Source organism: Gigantopelta aegis, chromosome 4, assembly GCF_016097555.1.
Source record: "Gigantopelta aegis isolate Gae_Host chromosome 4, Gae_host_genome, whole genome shotgun sequence".
In the NCBI taxonomy this organism is placed as follows: Eukaryota; Metazoa; Mollusca; class Gastropoda; order Neomphalida; family Peltospiridae; genus Gigantopelta; species Gigantopelta aegis.
Genome location: NC_054702.1, coordinates 116,071,101 through 116,089,965, shown reverse-complemented (window position 1 = coordinate 116,089,965; position 18,865 = coordinate 116,071,101). Strand labels below are relative to the sequence as shown.

Genomic DNA, 18,865 nt, shown 5'->3' with positions numbered 1-18,865 from the left:
TTCTGATCAACCAATAACCTTTTTCATGTAATTCTCTCACCATGCGTTTATTCCAATGCCACTGTATATATTACCTATTATTTATTTTGTATCAAGTACTATGTATTATCCATTAATCATTGTGCATTGCCTTTTATGTATTATGTATGTATGATAATCTGTACTGTTCGAACTCTCTACAAGAGGAATAAAGAATATATATATATTTATTCTTTCAAAAGCAGAAATCTATTATCTTTTAGTTGTCAAAACCTCGTACATGTCCAGGCAATGGAAAGTATGGAAAAGGTCAAATAAGTAAAACACGTATTTGAAAACCACTGTTTATCTGTTATGAAAACCTTCAAATTGATTATGTTTATCCCTATCATATTTCAACCTTTTCTATCAGGTAAAGGTAAATTGTTAGTGCCAAATTGTCTATATTGTATATATGTACATATTATGTATTCAACTGGTCATCAAGAAAAAGCTATCATACCAGAAAAGAAGTGTAGGCCTACCAGGAATTTCCATATGTAAGGTCCAAGCCTAAAAAAAATACCATCTTGGAGAAGATAAAGGTTTATCTAAAATTAAGACTGGGACTCACATTAAGACGCTGAAAAAAAAATGTATGCTATACATGGATATATATAAAGGGGAAAAGTCCAAGTTACGGTAGTAGCAGACTACATACATGCAAGGCAACACATGTTTCAATACCATTATGTAGCGCAGGAGGAACAGTTATTAATTTTAATTTCATCTGATGAAGGGCAGTGCTTATATATATTCTAGACACCTAGCCGTTTCATAGTCAAGGAAAGGGGAGGGGTACACCTGACGCCTATAGATATAACTGTCTGCTTTGGGTTATTTTAATGGATACCTGATGTTTACTCCATGTAAAATTTCAGTCTTTAGGTAATGGATTCTTTGGGAAGCCACTGCACAGGTTTCATATTATCGAGTTATTAATTACACAAAAATGATGTATGGTATCAATTAATATGTAGGTTTATTTGTTTATTTTATTTTATTTCATTTTATTTCATTGTTATTGTTATTTATCTAATGAGAGCAAACATGATGATGAATCTTTACTTAAATTTCTTTTAAAATCTCTCGTTATAAAATTTCCTCCAGTTACACAGTAAATCAGATGTCATTTGTTCTCCCAGGGAACATTTCTATTAAGATATTATCTGAATTAATTTCAATAGTCTTAAATATGGCAAATGTTCCTGTTTTAAAATTTATGGGCTTCATTTCACGTGAATCCCAGTAATCTTGGGATGAAGTAAATGTTGTTGAACCTATGAATCATGTCCATGATTTTAAACATTTTAGTATGTTCAGCTAAAATGAAATATATTATTTTAAAAATATTTGTGGATAATCTCTTAAAAGACATTTTTTAAACCATTGATAAATATTCTTGTTAGTTAACTTAAATGGACAATGAACAATTCGTACACATTATATTGTTATACACCTTAAAAAGTGACAGACAGCCACCCTATGGGAAACCTACCATGTAAATTTTAAGGTCTAATATACAAGGTTTATTAAAATGTTGATATACCTAATCTATTGGTGACTCAGGGCCAGTTTCACAAAGGCATTTACTGTAATCATCTGTTAAGCAATCGCTAGTGCAAATGGGTTTTTTGGTCATTTTTTGTAAATTCATCATTGTGCAACATTCTTGAATATAGCAGCCAAAACTAATGAACAGTACAAATGTTTTGAAAATACAATTTTAAAATTTGGCCCTTACAAGTTACATGTTGTAGCCTGGTCAAGAATGTGTGTAGGGTGGGGGTGGAGAGGTGGGTTTGTTGAACTGCCCCTGAGTTAAGCGACTTAAAAACAAAATATTGTCCGGAGAACTGTTCTATAAACATCGCTTAGCAGTCTACGTCCCCGCCCCTGTACAATGTCCTGCATACATACCTGCCGGTCACTTTCATTTTTTTTGTACCAACAGCAGATTAACAGTCAGTTAAACTAAACAACCTTTATGTTGTTGGCCCTGACTGACTGGGCAAGACATGGTTTTTAAAATTAATTTTAATGAGGAATTCCTGGTCCAGCAAAGGACACCTGGCCATGTGCGAGGCTTAACTGTGGAAATAAAGTTCAAGTACACATGGCAAGTACCAGGGCTCGAAACGGCCTTTGGCCAGGTCGCCAAATGCGACCAAAGCCCTGTTTGGGCAACTTAAATATTGAAAAATAATGGTGTCAGTTGCCCAAATAATATTATTTGGGCTATCTTCTTTCTATAATATATGAGCTACTATTAATAATTGTATGACATGTATTTATTCCACATTAAAATTTTGCTTGTGGGTCACAGAACTGAACAGATCGGCTTACCGTAATTTGCCAACATTTATTTATATTATAAATATTGATTTTGTAGACCAAATGCAGTCATTCTGATCTAGGTCGTAATCATTTGGAACATCTCGGTCGAATACGTGATAAAATCCTAACATTCCCTAATGCCGTCTTAGGTTTTGTTACATGCTTTGTGGTGTTCTGATTTCTGTTTGGTTTTTGGTTTTTTAGATCTCGTTTTAATTGGGGGTTTTAACTGACCAGTTAATTTGGTGTCTACTGAATTGACTAATGAAATGAATTGTTACCATTTTCGGAGTAAAATCACGATCATGATGTCCTCTGCCGGGTGGAATTATTTTCTTAAACGCACAGCAAGAAGCAAAGGAAAAAAAGCAAGCAAGCCAAGGAATTTTAATTTGTTTTTCAGTTCTGTCTGGCGCAAATGAAGTTAGGTTCTATCAGGATAAGACAAACCTTACCCGCACTTCGTTTGTATCCATTTCTTACAAATACTTATATTAAACACTGAACACATGAACAGTTACACTTTGCTAACATATGAATAACAATTATGTACCTCAGTTTTTTTTTTATTATTTAATTATACGTGAGCTATCCCTGGGAGATGAGTCACACCATGCAATTTTCTGTTGATGATGTAAAGAAAAAATTATTAAGTTCAGATATTTTGTAAAATATGTACAAGATAAGTAAATAATTTGCTCAAGCCAGTGTTTACTTTTAATGTTTCATTTCAATATCATGTATGTTGATATCTTTGCTATCTAGAAGCACATTTCATATGCTTACGTAAATATTTCGCTTAAAACCTGAATATTTCATGTTTGGGCTACCTAAAGTAAGTTTGGGCCACTGAAAATGAAATTTTAGTAGCCTAGATATTTTTTGGGGGGCCACCATATATTTTGGCGAGTTTCGAGCCCTGAAGGATGCTAACTGATTCCGGGACTCGTTCCATGAAGCGATCTTAGCGTTAAGATCACCTTAAGTACAGAATACATAATGGTACATTTAAAACCTCAGGGTAACGCTTTGGAAATAGTGAAATATAGCAAAATAAGGCGCTGTCAGCTGCTTTGTTTTAAAGTCAGATTTTTTGCTTTCCCGTGCTCCATTTCTGTCCAACTTTTAATGTTATTCAGTATGTCTGAAAGTACAAAAAATGGCAATAAAACGTTTTGTTGCAATTTTGTTTATGTATGGGTATTTTGGCGCTATATTGACCTGCCTAATGCCTTCGCCAGATTAACCTTGTGCATTTGCATACAAGGTTAATCTTGATGAACTAGTCTTGGGCTAGTTACGGTATTTTAACAAACTTTCGCCTACGTCTCAGTTATCTGCTGAACAGAAGATTGTGTCAATGTCTGTTTTACGTTATCATATCTAGTCCTGGGCGGGATCCAGCTTTTGGGAGAGCACTTGCCTGAAGTGCTTGGGTTCCAGGATCAAACCTCCAAGGAGGAACAATTCTGTGATTGCGGTTTTCAGTCCCAACCAGTGCCTGACGACTGGCATATCAAAGCCCATGGTATGTTCAGTCATGTGTAGGAAAGTGCATATAAAAAGATCCCTAAGTTACTGACCCCCCCCCCCCCCCCCCCCCCCCCCCCCAACAACCCCAGTCAAAAAATTCTTGAAGAAGACCCCTTTTAAAGGCTTTTTTGCAGAGCATCAGTTAACATGTGAACTTACTTTCATAAATTCTTCTTTGTCAAAACATAAATTGGATGGTCCTGATGGAAGGGTAAACCCCTTCCCTGCATCAACAGTCATAGCTGAAATTTAACTCAAAACATAAACTGTGCAAACACTGCAACGTAACATTTGCATAGACTGGTTCAATCGTCGTACACCATTATTTCTTCAACGCTACGTTTAGATTAGCATTCGGAACACCTCGGCCAATTTCGGTTTGCTTCGTTTTTACTCGGACATCGTCACGAATGAAGTTGTAGTCGGTGACTTGCAGATGTAGGCTACCAGTACCAACGATCGATTTAATAGAAAATTGATCGGTTTGGCTCTGACCAATGATCGATTATAAAAATCCATAATATGTTGTGTCGGAAAATGTTAATTGTAGTTGTTCCTTCAGTTTAGTTGATGGAACTGGTGTAAATATAGGCCTAAACAAACTATGTGACTATTTCTATAATTTCAGGCTCATTTTGGATATTTTGTATTTATTTAATAAATTGTTTTGAATTCTTGTGTATAGTATTTATTCAAGAAAATGATATATGGGCATAATGCAAATATATTCAGCAGACCTAAATTTGCATTAATTACCTTGATTAAGCAATGTTAATTAATGACTCCGTCATGTAGGTGACACAGTATCATGTAGGTGACAAATTACACATCATGTAGGTGATATCATGTCATGGAGTTTAAATGTTTAAATGTGATGCAAGACTGGAACACATTTTGATGATGCCCAATAATTAAGTTTCCTATTATGTGTTATTACTGTGCATTCTCATTTTAAGTGATCTGATGAGCTAAAGATAACATTGTAGGTGTCGACACCATGGTTGAGCAGTACCAAGTTTTCATTTTAGAAGTATTGTGCAGTGTTCTTCGCCTAACTAAAGTATCACCTTTATGGTAGTTGTGTTAGTTATATAGATGTAAACTATTAAAATATATCAACACAATAAAAGATTGAAGTAGTATATTAACTAACTAAATACAATCACAGACGTCACGTCATGTTAGGCAAACAGATGGCCACACAACTGAGGTAAATGAAATGCATAAAACATTTAACTAAATGGCACATTGGCACAACTTTTTGACGCATACAATAATATAAATATAATTAACAAAGTTGCATCACTTATATTTATATATATGAAAGTCACGCTGACAGGAATTATTGCACTACGACTTGTAGTGGATGCTACATTTTAAAATGTATTTAACAATTAATATACCGGGATACTACCCCAGTTACCTATAGAAAACGAAAAACATCTACTATGCAATGTAATAAAAAATTTTTTTTAAACTTACAGGAATCAGTCAACCACTGACATATTAACTATAACATAATAGCACCTGATGAATAATACCATGCTGGCTACTTAGCACCATTTTAATACCTGGTTGGCAACATAATAGTGTCAAACACTGACATATTAATATAACAAAAAATAACACCATGTCAACCTCGGGCGAGTGCTCAACCGACTGAGCTAGATCCCGCCCTGAAATTGGTAACACTTCCTGCGTTTGTTTCTGGGCATAGTAACACATATTGGTGCACCAAGAACATAACAGATACTGCTTTGCTGCTCCCAGGATAGGTCTTCTATATTAGGCCAGCAGTAGTACGTTGCGCTCCCCTGTGTGGTCATGAAGCTAATGGAAATTTCATTGGAGAGATCATCTGCAAACTCTTTAATCTGAAACACACACACACATATTATATATGCTAACTGTTACTACAATTAGTATTCTTGGCAGTAAGTATATGATGTAGTTATGTATATATGAGATGCCAACTACATATTATAGTACCTTAATGTGAAACTTGTAGCCCTAGCCCTTTTACCTTGCAGTAGGTTCTTTGTTCCGGATATAAAATATGTAGAAGATACAGTGGGTGTGTTAATTATGAACAGCAGTATATTTGCTTTAATGGTGTCATAGACTTTATAGTTATCTGGGTGTCATTAACACAGTTTTGTACTCGGTTGACTTTTACCTGTCCGATGTAATGTTTTCCTGCTGATCCCAGATTGACGACAACATAATCCCCAACATCTACTTTGGTACTGGGAGATGCTTCACCATTAACTGACTCTGCACTGGGAGGTGGGTTAGGAGCTGCTTCATGCTGAAGTACTGTGGTTTCATCAGGACCACTTGTCTCTGCGATGGGAGGTGGATTAGGTGCTGTGGCTTCACTACCTGACTCATCACGGTTACGTGCCAATACTTCTGGCTGGACATCAGCTTGCATCAAAACGTCTGCCTCAGGGATGGGATGCATTGGTGAAGCTTGCTAAGCAGGAGGAGCTCTTAGCGATGGCATCTTCACACTGTGAGCACCTAAACAGTTACAGTGTACTGGTGTAGAGCAGAAGCAGGATAAGTCACGCACAGAGCAAGGGATCTTTTATATGCACTTTCCCACAGACAGGATAGCAGATACCACGGCCTTTGGTATACCAGTCGTGGTGCACTGGTTGGAACGGGAAAAAGCCCAATCAGAGAATTGGTTCCCCCGAGGCGATTCGATCCTTCGTCGACCGAAGGACCTCGAGCGAGCGCTCTACCGACTGAGCTAGATCCCGCCCCACTGAATGTTGGCGAGCGATCATAATCTATTTTATAGTAATGTTTAAATAACACCAAGAGTTGCGTGCACGTTATTATTTTATCTATAGACACCATAAACAAACTGATATAGATCTAATATATATTGTTAATAGCGGTTATTGGTTGTATCAATTTATTTTCTAGCAAGCACCACATTTTGTCATTAACGTGACATTCAGTCACCTACGTGACAGCTGAATGTCAGGTAGTTGACCGTCATGTAGTTGACAAATTGTATTTACCACAGTTGTACTGGTGTGGTAAAGCAGGTACTGTCGCTCATTATATGGCGAAGTAAACCTTACATTATCACGCATCTATCGATGTATTAGCTTCACTTCAGTCACCCAAACTTTCTGAGTAATAGCTGTCACGTAGATGACAATTAATTAAAACACGTATTGAAATCTATATGGTTATTAATGATCTCTAGATTACCTTTATAATGGGCAGACTTCAAAAACCATCCATGCTGTAGTACACTCAAAAGGCAAAACACGCATGCGCCTGCAACTGAATATCGCATCTTGTTAGGCTTTATATTGGGTACAATTCACTGTTTGTCATGTAGGTGACAAACCCTTAGGGACACACTACGTGACGTCATTATATGTGCTTTTACAATAAAATATTTAAACATTTATATTTTAAGTAATAATACTACTTAAATGTGTGCTAATTAATATAAAAGCAAATACAGATTTGCTGGATTGGCGCAATTTATTTTACTTAGAAGTGCGTCATCCCAGTGTTGGGACATTGAAATCTGCGAAACACTACATCATATTCAGTACCGATGTGCATTAAATTCTCATAGTTATTATATATATTGGCTATACATCGAAAGTAGAGATGGTACAATTGCACAAATTATAAAAACTGATTAAATTTAACCACATAGTATACCAAAATAAAGACACTTTATCCTGGGATTTGGCCTAAAATTATGGAAATACTCATGTAGGCTTATAGCTTTTTAAAAAACTGCCATATTTTCTCAAAGACTTTGTGCTGATGTCTAATAAACACATTATTAAAGACAGAGAAATGCCTGTTTAACATTATGTTTATCTCCATATACAATATTACCTCTAGTTTCCGACAGAGGATTTCGAATTGCCAAATGTGGTACAATTGTAAGCAATTGTAAGAAAGAAAGAAATGTTTTATTTAACAACGCACTCAACGCATTTTAGTTACGGTTATATGGCGTCGGACATATAGTTAAGGAGCACACAGATATTCAGAGAGGAAACCCGCTGTCGCCACTTCATGGGCTACTCTTTTCGATTAGCAGCAAGGGATCTTTTATATGCACCATCCCACAGACAGGGCAGTACATACCACGGCCTTTGATATACCATTTGTGGTGCTCTGGCTGGAACGAGAAATAGCCCAAATGGGCCCACCGACGGGGATCGATCCCACGCTGACCGCGCATCGAGCGAGTCATTGGTTTGACGGCGATTCATTAGAGCATGTCACGACAACTGTCAAATATCTGTTGAGCTCGGTCTTGTGTAGGTTTACATTAGTGAAACAACTGTTGGCATTGGCAATCATCTTACAAAACAAAGTAGGATGATCCGTGCATGTGTGTGACAATAATCGTATAAGCAAAATACCCGTCAGTGATTCATGGAAGCAAACATGACCTTGTCAAAACGGTCATTAGGCTCTGCTCTGTGTGGAGATACGATTATGAAAGTGTTAATTTTGATTTGTTTTCAGATTACATCCTATTCTTACTTATTGTTCAGAAATATGGGGTTTTATTAAATTAGATATGATAGAAAAAGCTTTAGTGTCAAATTCCTCCAAATCTCTCTTTTATCGTATTATTAAATGAAATATTAATTTAGAAAATTACCTACTCTTGTTACCTAAGCGTCTATAAATACCTGTTACAAAATTGAGATTAGGTAAGCACCAACTCCCTGTTGAAAAGGGCAGGTGGGGAAAATAGACGACGAGAAGAAAGAAAATGTATCCTTTGTAACCAAAATTGAGATTAGGTAAGCACCAACGCCCTGTTGAAAAGGGCAGGTGGGAAAATAGACGACGAGAAGAAAGAAAATGTATCCTTTGTAACCAAAATTGAGATTAGGTAAGCACCAACTCCCTGTTGAAAAAGGCAGGTGGGAAAATAGACGACGTGAAGAAAGAAAATGTATCCTTTGTAACCAACATTAATTAGACGACGAGAAGAAAGAATATGTATCCTTTGTAACCAACATTAATTAGACGACGAGAAGAAAGAAAATGTATCCTTTGTAACCAACATTAATTAGGGGAACGGGACGTAGCTCAGTGGTACAGCGCTAGTCTGATGCGCGATCGATCTAGGATCAATTTCCGTCAGTGGGCCCATTGAGCTATTTTTCGTTCCAACTAGTGCTCCACAACTGGTGTAACAAAGGCCGTGGCATGTACTATCCTGTCTGTGGGATGGTGCATAGAAAAGATCCCTTGCTGCTAATCGAAAATAAAACATTTCCTTTTCCTTTCAAAAAGGAATTAGGTGATGAATAGCATTATCTTTTTATCAGTCCATGTTTTTGTCGTATTAAGTTAAAAAACGTTTGATCAGAACAAATATTTTAAAAGTTCACGTTAAGAAATCTATCTCAATTTGTAACAATCATTTATAAAATAACTTCTTAAAATTTAAATACTGTGTTGCAGGAAACTACAATATCCCTCGAGTGTTACATTATTATTTGTTTTTCTATGACAAATGTCTTCTCGGTCATGTCATATAATATGACCAATGGAGTAATAAAGTGTTTTGTTGTTGTTGTTTGTTGAAAACGTATGCATCATGCAAACGCGGATCCGGGGGGTTGGGGTGGGGGGAGGTGGGGGGGGGGGGGATGGGGGGGGGGGGTGTTTGGGGGGGTATTGGGGGGGGGGGCACCAGGCATGGAAAGAGGTGTCTGAACAGGCGTTTCTTTTTTCTTTTCTTTGACGTCGGCGATAAAAAAAGTGCGTACCACCACGGATTCACGCCTGCTATGTCAAAATAATGTATAATTTTAGACAGCGGTGCGCCTTGCATATCGTGAAATGATCTTTTATTGTCTATCAGTGTTCGAAAATTTCCAGAATTCCTCCTTTAATTTTACCGACAAACCGGAATCTACGGACACCAAACGCTGAAGCAGAAGAAATTACTAATATGGCTCAACATTAAAAAGAAAAAAAAAGGAAGCTATTGAGTTATTCCTTTTTGACAGCTCTGTAGGCTAAAAGGCCGGGTCAGTTTGAACCAATTTATAAAACCTAAGGTATAATAGTCCGTGGGCTGAAGGGGCCCACCTTGCAACCCCATCCTCTCGAATTGACTAAACTATGTTTTTCTAACAGTTTCGAACCTATATGTTAGGATTATGAATGTTAACATTTGATAAACTGGGACGCACTATGGTTTTGGAGGGGTTAAAGTGAACCATAACGCAAGATGTTTGGAATTAGAATTATGGGGTAGGGATAACAAAAATGGACATAATTTAAATTAACAGAGAATATTTTGTGACCATTAAAAAATTGGTATTAGTGACCTCTGTTCGTTGGTCCTGGCAAGTCACTGAGGGTCTGTTTCATAGCTTAGTCGCATTTACTTGCAGGATGTATCAGATGACATCCACCACCAAAGTGGATGGCCTTCGTTTTGTCTATGTTAATGTCAAAGTGTGGGCTGACAGGAAACAAACTCGACCCCAGGAAAATTGCCGACCGGTCAACTTTACCACCGCCATAAGTTTGCCAGCGTGAACACATTAAAAGGGTAAACTATCAAGTAGGGATTTGGAAGAGAGCCCATACACCCAAATCCGATATTCCTGAACCCACAGACAATAATGGGTGGATTACTGCTGGTGGACATGGAGGAAGACTGGGACCAAAGTGGTGTGATGGGGAAATCCTGCCACCTACATTGGCTGATATCCTACAGGAGGTCCAATACAACACAGACAACGAAGAGGAAGGCAGTGATGATGACAATGATGACAGCTGCAGTGACAGTAAAGAAGTATCAAGTAGTGATAGCGACAGTGATTAATTATTAATCTCTGGTGAACCAAGATATTTTACAGGTGTGTCTATGCTGTGCTCTACTGCTTCCCCCTCTCTCTCTGTGTGTGTGTGTGTGTGTGTGTGTGTGTGTGTGCGTGTGCGCGTGTATGTGTGTGTGTGTGTGTTTCTCTCTCTCTCTGTGTGTATGTGTGTGTGTGTGTTTGTGTGTGTGTATGTATGTGTGTATGTGTGTGTGTGTGTGTCTGTGTGTGTCTGTGTGTGTGTGTGTGTGTCTCTGTGTGTCTCTGTGTGTGTGTGTGTGTGTGTGTGTGTGTGTGTGTGTGTGTGTCTATATCTTTCTCTCTCTGTCTATGGTTAACACCAATATAAACAATTGGAATATTCATTTTCTAGTATATGGTTTAATGTTACAACCATTCATAGTTCTCTCATAGCATGATAGTATTTTTTTGTATTTTTTTTGTTGCTAATATCATGCAAACCAACTAAAAACATTAATGAACAGTTTTTAAGTTGTTAGCATAAAAATAATTGATCTCTGATGACCTACCTATTGACCCCAATTGAATATTTCACTGGTGTGCGTGTACCTCTCACTAATACCAATATGTGGAATGTCAGCTTGCTAGTATACACTGATCTGGTTTTGTTAAATGACCATTTTTATTTCCCCTTAGTTACAGCTACAATATGACCTTTTCCCATTTGTCACGCAAACACTACATTGAAAAATAAATGAACACTAAAACTTCGGATTTGTTGCAAGATATGTCGCCTACAGTTTTCAAGTTGTTAACACTAAAAAATAATTGTCATATTTTAAGCATTGCCTGAAATCTGTGAATTTTTGACCTCTAATGACCTATCTATTGACCCAAATTGAATATTTCACTGGTATGCGTGTACCTCTCACCAATATCAATATGTGGAATGTCAGCTTGCTAGTATGCACTGATCTGGTTTAGAGATCTGACCATTTTCATTTCCCCTTAGCTACAGCTACCTTTTTGTTAACGTTAAAAATACGATCTTTTTCCATTTGTCACGCAAACACTACTTTGCAAAATAAATGAACACTAACACTTCTGATTTGTTGCACGATATGTCCCCTACAGTTTTCAAGTTGTTAACACAAAAAAATTATTAAATATTAAGAGAGTACTAATCAAATAAAGGCTTATATCTCAGATTTTAAGCATTGATTGAAATCTGTGACCTTTTGACCGTTAGTGACCTACATAATGACACAATAATTATAATATACACACAACGAACAGAGGTAACCGATACCAATATTTTGAGTGGTCACAGAGTATTCTTTGTTAATTTAAACTTAAGTTATATTCATATTTTGTATCCCTAACCCATAATTATAATTCCAAAAAACCCCATAGTGCGTCCCAGTTTATCTAATGTTAACATTCATAATCCTAAAATATAAGTCCAAAACTGTTAGAAAAACATAGTTTAGTCAATTCGTGTGTGTGTGTGTAAGGTGGGGTGGGGTTGGGGGTGGTACAAGGTAGGCCCCTTCAGCCCACGGACTATAACTCTGACAATGGGTAAATGAATCAAAGATGGTTTATTATCCTACTGTTAATGAATGGGAAAATCAGTATATAGCGAAAAGTGGACATTTATCAAGATTCCTATTTTGATAAGCAAATTAGTTAGAAACTTTGTTTCGTATGCACGTCCATAAATGAACAAATCGACAAGTAATGAGGCACCGTTAGTACACATGGAATACCGATTTCCTGTCTGTATGTTGCATCTCAAGAAAGAAGTGTTTTATTTAACGACGCACTCAACACATTTTATTTACGGTTATATGGCGTCAGACATATGGTTAAGGACCACACAGATTTTGAGAGGAAACCCGCTGTCGCCACTACATGGGCTACTCTTCCGATTAGCAGCAAGGGATCTTTTATTTGCACTTCCCACAGGCAGGATAGCACAAACCATGGCCTTTGTTGAACCAGTTATGGATCACTGGTCGGTGCAAGTGGTTTACACCTACCCATTGAGCCTTGCGGAGCACTCACTCAGGGTTTGGAGTCGGTATCTGGATTAAAAATCCCATGCCTCGACTGGGATCCGAACCCAGTACCTACCAGCCTGTAGACCGATGGCCTGCCACGACGCCACCGAGGCCGGTGTTGCATCCCAAAATATAATTTATATAACTTCTTATTAATTAGGAAATCCTGCATGTCAGATACGTCACTATTGATATACATTTGTCTGCATTAACTTTCAGTTTTTGTTAATTGTAGATACGTGGTAGACACTCATATGTTTACAGGGCCGTACCCTGACCAAATTCCTGGGGGGGGGGGGGGGGGCTTTTTATAAACAAATGAAACACTATACAAATTAAACCCTGAGATGTGTATACTATTTTCTGGTATAAAAAAAAAGGTGAGATTCTCACAGAGGCAACTGACCCCCTCCCCCCTGCCCCTCGGAGGGTACGTCCCTGGTTTACAATTATTTCCGTTCAACCTTTTTTTTTAACGAAATGCTCCCTTAATTAAAAAATATGAGTTTGTTGTTAACACCGACATTGTCATGGAAATTTGTTGAAAAATACATTTTCTTCTAATTTACATTAAGATTATAAATACATAACAGTTAATTCTATTTAGCTGAATCGATTGAGTACTCGCTTAAGGTGCTTGCATTGTAGGATCGACCCACGTCGGTAGATACATTCAACTGATTGGATGTTTTCTCGTTCCAATTAGTGTATCACAACTGGTCAAATACCGTGGTATGTGCTTTCCCGTCTGTGTGAAAGTACATATAACAGATTATTAGGAAAATGTAGCGGGTTTCCTCTGATGACTACGTGTCAGAATTACCAAATGTTTGATATCCAATAGCCGATTATAAATATGCTCTAGTGGTGTCGTTAAACAAAAACACAAACGTAATAACCTACACCTCCAGTCCCCCCCCCCCCCCCCCCACACATTCCCCCAGTTGTCAATATCTTCCAACGCTTATGTGTTTTGTACACTGTTCGTTTTGAAATAATACCATTAACCAAACGCGTGAGTTCAATCTTCGATTCACAGTTTTGTGATGAATAAACAAACAATAATTCCGTTGTCTCGATTTCACTGATTAAATATAACAATAGTCTGAAACGGTTAGCACGTAGCTGTTGTTATTCAAATAATTACCACACCTGGCAATTTGCACCTGTGAATATGTATGTAATTTCTTGTGAATGTAAGGTAAATAATTTTAAGCACGACTTTTATAATTTACACCAGTATATCAAATGCCTATTGAAGATCCTTTGACGATTCCTCTTTGGTGACAGCAGTGGGATCTCTCTTAACAGATAATTTTTGTCTCTGTATATTTTTCTTTCTCCCTCTCCCCCCCCTCTCTCTCTCTCTCTCTCTCTCTCTCTCTCTCTCTCTCTCTCTCTCTCTCTCTCTCTCTCTCTCTCTCTCTCTGCTCTGTGTGTATCTGACACCAAATAACCATAGATTATGTTTGTATATATATGGATGGATGTATACATATATGCATATGCGTGTTTTTGTACATTCATATGTGTATAACTACGAGTGTCTATATGTATTCTGTTGTATACAAACTTGAAGGATCAATATTTCGCATTATATAAAAATCTTTAGCGAGCAAAGCTAACATTGTTAAAGTAACTGTTTTATGTATATTCTGTTTACACGAATGCAACAATCACTACAAATGATCCCAAATCTACAAGTGACTATAGTAATGTTCCATGTCCATTCCAAACAGCACATTGGAAACCTGATTGCACGGATCTTGTTGTCCGTGTGACTTGCGATGTCCAGACGACTGTGTCAGGTTGGTGGTGTACAGTGTAGTTATGTACTTCTCCGCGGGCTCTGAACGCTCCACTGGTTTGTTGTTAGGAACCGTTCCACCCGAGTCGGAAAGGATTCTCTGACCGCTTGTCTCTGGGTGTTGTGTTCTGTGAGAGTCGTCTTGTCTGTCTTCATTCCTGGACAGCTCGGTGTGGTTCATATCGCTCTTACTTTCGGTCGCATTCTTCTTCGTCGTGTTTGATTTTGTCGAGCAGTCTTCCATTTTGATTGATGAGTTTTCTTTCTCTACTTCCTTAACAACATCGCTCTCTTTGTAATCAGTGTTTCCCAGACCAGATTCTATTTTCTCACAATTGTATGGGCTCCAATCAATTGTGCTCTGTGGTTGTGTCTTCCTATCAACTGTTTTTGTTTCTTCAGACGATAATTCTATGGCTTCCAGCGCAGCATTGTTTTGTGTTTCAATTTTGTCCGGTTTGTGTGGTGCTTCTACATGGATGGTCTTCTTCCACAGTTGTCTGTCGCCTGGTTGCCCCGCGACCAGCGTGTCCTGTAAGGGCGTGCCTCTCGTTTCGTCCAGCAGCAGGGAGAAAGTCACGCAGACGACAAACAGAAGCGCCACCACGATGAACGGGATTCCAATGTCGTTCTGCAATAACGAGAGCAACTGAACAACGCAAACTAACAAACTTTACAAAAACTTCATAACTAGTTGTATTATTTATTAGTAGAAGAGGGCTTCGTAAGTTTAATAATTATGTTGTATGTTTATGCAATAAACGTGGTTTTAACTTTGCATAACATGATGTAAACGGTCACCAGTTTTAAAGGGACTGTCGCGAGATTGCTACCAATGTTTGATGTTTCCCACCGATAAGTGCTTTTACTAGCCATTGGGCGAGAGCTTCATAAGTTGTATAATTCTTTTGTGTACGTGCGTACATGCTGTAACATGTGTTTTTTTCAAGCTAGCGGTCAGTATTGTACTACAGAAGCATCAAATGAATAAACACTAGACAGTCGTCAGGTCTGTAGTATTCTACTGTTACACCAATATTCAATTAATTTCTAATTGTTAATATCCATATCGTTGTATTTTATTATTATGATTATTTTTCCAGTTGTTTTTGACTATTTCCTATTTAACTTTGTCAACTTACAGACGCTGTGAACAAAAATGGGGATATAATTCCACCCACTCTGGCAGCTGTATTGGCGGCTCCGTATCCGAGATTCCTGAAAATAAACACACACTTATTAATGTCAGACTAACAACATTTCTACCCTTTCAGTATTTTAAATACTAGTAAACACACAACTATTAATGGCGGAATAACAGAACAGAACAGAACAGAACTTTATTTACACTCAGATCACCATACGGTGATACATGGAGGTGATTTACACACATTTTGTGCAGCTGCAGTAAAACAAAAATAGTACAATAAACTACAGAATAGTATTTTTTTTATATATAATTACAATAATTCGAAATGTACACTTTTCAAACATATCTTTAAAGACCGTGTTAATATCTATAAGATATTTTGAAATAGTTTAATACATTTGCAACAAAATATATTTTATAGTGTAATACATATACAGTAATTCGAAATATCTACTTTTGATAAATATTTTTAAATAAAGAATTAATACTATCAATAAAAATACATAGTTTTTTAATAACAGACACTTTTGGAGAAGTAAAGAGTTGTTTCCATTTGATTGTGTTTGGCCTAATACTGTAGTATTTACCTATGTATACAGGGGCGTAGCGTGATCTGGACCTGGGGTGGGGTGGGAGGTTCGAATATGAACCAAGTGGACCTTTTTCTATTTTGTTTTTGCACCATCCGAAACTCCATATTTATAAACCTGTATGTTTTAGTACTGAAAGCGAACCATTTGCTTCAGCGTCCGACCCCCCGACCCCCCCCCCCCCCTCCGGCCCCAGCCTACGCCCCTGGTATATTTCCTTTTATTATCAAAATATGGACACTGAAACAGATAGCGAAATTCATCACCTAGATTGGTGTTACATAGAGGACATAGTCTATCTTTTCGTTCAAAATTTTGCCATCTCCCAGTTTCGATATGTAAAAAATGATTACTTGTTCGGAAGTGACTTAAAATAATTAGCATTTTATGAAGTAAATGAAGAAGATGCTTTTCAAACGAGAATGTTCTTTTGAATACTCTATAAGAAAAGCATTTTGTAGACATATTCAAGTTATCACGTCAGATTTGCAAATATTGGTCTTTTAACCTTTGACATACTCGTACTATACAGTATTAATAAACACGTTTTTATTAGTTATGTTATGACTTAACCAATAGTTTCCCAATCCAAGTTTGTTTAGAGTTTCATTAATGTAATTTAACCATTTGAATTTTCCCGTTTGTTCGGTTGCATTTGTTAGCATGTATTTGTATAGTATAGCTGAAATTTTGCTTGATTTACCTGTTATCAATGAAGCCCAAAAACTGAGCATTCTAGTTTTTATTTTAATTTCTAAAGGGTAAATACCGAATTCAACATAAATCATGGGTAATGGAATAGTTTTTCTAACTCTCCAGATATCTCTCGGAAAATTTAGCTGTATTGGCTCTATTATTTGGTTGTTGCCGTATCCCCAGATTTCTGATCCATACAGAAGTATAGGAACAATTGTGCTTTCAAATAGCTTAAGCTGACAGTTAACAGGTATGTTTAAGTTTCTAATTCTAATATTTAAAAGAGTTAAGCATTTTTTAAACTTGAACTACTAGTGCTTCCGAAGATAACAATTTTGGTTTTATCTCTATTAACTATTAATTTCCACTTATCACAGTATTCTGAGAAAACATTTAAAGATTTCTGGAGATCATCGAGAGTCTGCTAAAACAACAGTGTCGTCAGCTTGAAGTAACAAAGTAATTATCATAACTAGATCAGGGTTGTTTTCATAGTTCAGTTTTATACCGTTACATTGTTTGTCGTTTAATAGATCTTCTAGGTCATTCAGATATATAGCAAACAGAATTGCAGAAAGGTTCTCACCCTGGCGCACACAGTTTTGACATAGAAAATAAGAAGAACATTTGTTATTGTGATTCACACATGATTTGATGTCTTTGTACATGTTAGTAACAATTCTAAAAAAATTACCATTTATATTTAAATTTAATTTTTCCCTCCACAAGCCTGTACTCCATACTGTGTCAAATGCTTTTGAAAAATCTATAAATGCGCATTAAAGTTTTTTCTTTCGTTGTTTGACTATTTCATGTAATGTATATAAGGAGAAAATATGGTCATTTGTGCTATAATCTTTCCTAAAAACTAACAACATTTCTACCCTTTCAGTATATTAAATACTAGTAAACACACAGCTATTAATGTCAGACTAACAACATTTCTACCCTTTCAGTATTTTAAATACTAGTAAACTCACAACCATTTTTTCTCTCGTTCCAACGAGTGCACCACAACTGGTCAAAGGCCGTGGTATGTGTTTTCCTGTCTGTGGATTCCTTGCTGCATTAGAAAAATGACAGCGGGTTTACTCTGATGACTACGTGTCCAATAGCCGATTAATCAATGTGCTCTAATGGTGTCGTTAAACAAAAACAAACTTTATTTTTTGTTTAAAATAGTTGGGCCTTTCACGGTAGTGTATGATTTGAAGTTTGTTCTTGAGTATACATCACCAAATCAAATCCCACAGAAGACAACAACACCATGTGTCCTTCGTAAATTGTCAATTTTCTGTAAATTTATTATGAATACCTTTAAGTCCCCCGGCTAAAATACCTATATTGATATATATTTTATGTATGTATGTATGTATGTATGTATGTATGTATATATAAATATATGTATTTGTTTATTTATTTATTTATGTGAAATACTTATACGTTTGCCATCTTGTCAAAATATATGTATACTTGTATTATGTACCTCATATGCCGTGGTTTACGGCCTGAGAGTAAATAAAGTTCTGTTCTGCTCGGTTCTGTCACTAAATGTGCTGCATGCAACCTTCAATACACCACATAAGTAAATACTACAACTCCTCGCCCTTACAATATATTATAGAAGTAGGGGTCGTTTTGGATATAAATTACTAGTGCTGTCCGATGACTACGGTACCCTAGTTCCACAATGATTTTAGTGGCATATGTTTCTATCCTGCGCTAGTTTTTATTTAATAAAATAGTATGGGGATGCCAGTCCTCTTTCAGATGCAGGACAGGATCTCTTCGGAAATGACCGTCCTCGTATAGACGAGGCAATAGATAGAGATCCATCGAATGTGTTATCAGTACAGTAC

General features: G+C 36.9%; 3 protein-coding genes across 4 annotated transcripts in view; all 3 read right to left on the bottom strand.

The window, feature by feature from the left end:
- LOC121371866 (conserved oligomeric Golgi complex subunit 2-like) overlaps positions 1-4,205 on the bottom strand; it is a 36,517-nt gene extending 32,312 nt beyond the window's left edge. The window contains exon 1 of the mRNA XM_041498076.1: positions 4,048-4,205. Coding sequence (XP_041354010.1) covers positions 4,048-4,128 — 81 coding nt within the window. The 5' untranslated portion in view covers positions 4,129-4,205. The remainder of the gene's footprint in view (positions 1-4,047) is intronic.
- An 873-nt stretch (positions 4,206-5,078) lies between these two features.
- On the bottom strand, positions 5,079-7,943 carry LOC121372579. 2 transcript variants are annotated; one of them, XM_041498978.1, is made up of 3 exons: positions 7,120-7,943; positions 6,065-6,411; positions 5,079-5,762 (listed from the first exon to the last, which is right to left on the bottom strand). In XM_041498978.1, the coding sequence occupies exons 2-3, from the start codon at positions 6,350-6,352 to the stop codon at positions 5,553-5,555; spliced, it is 498 nt and encodes a 165-aa protein (XP_041354912.1). In that variant the 5' UTR covers positions 6,353-6,411; positions 7,120-7,943; the 3' UTR covers positions 5,079-5,552. The 2 variants fall into 2 exon arrangements, with proteins under 2 accessions (XP_041354912.1, XP_041354911.1); XM_041498977.1 differs by lacking the exon at positions 7,120-7,943 and having other exon boundaries at positions 6,065-6,736.
- Positions 7,944-14,390: 6,447 nt separating this feature from the next.
- The window catches only part of LOC121370209 (solute carrier family 22 member 15-like), a 15,573-nt gene continuing 11,098 nt past the window's right edge, over positions 14,391-18,865 (bottom strand). Inside the window, exons 7-9 of the mRNA XM_041495324.1 lie at positions 17,123-17,193; positions 15,713-15,820; positions 14,391-15,201 (exon numbers count right to left, since the gene is read on the bottom strand). Of these exons, the coding sequence (XP_041351258.1) occupies positions 14,461-15,201; positions 15,713-15,820; positions 17,123-17,193 (920 nt within the window). The 3' untranslated portion in view covers positions 14,391-14,460. The remainder of the gene's footprint in view (positions 15,202-15,712; positions 15,821-17,122; positions 17,194-18,865) is intronic.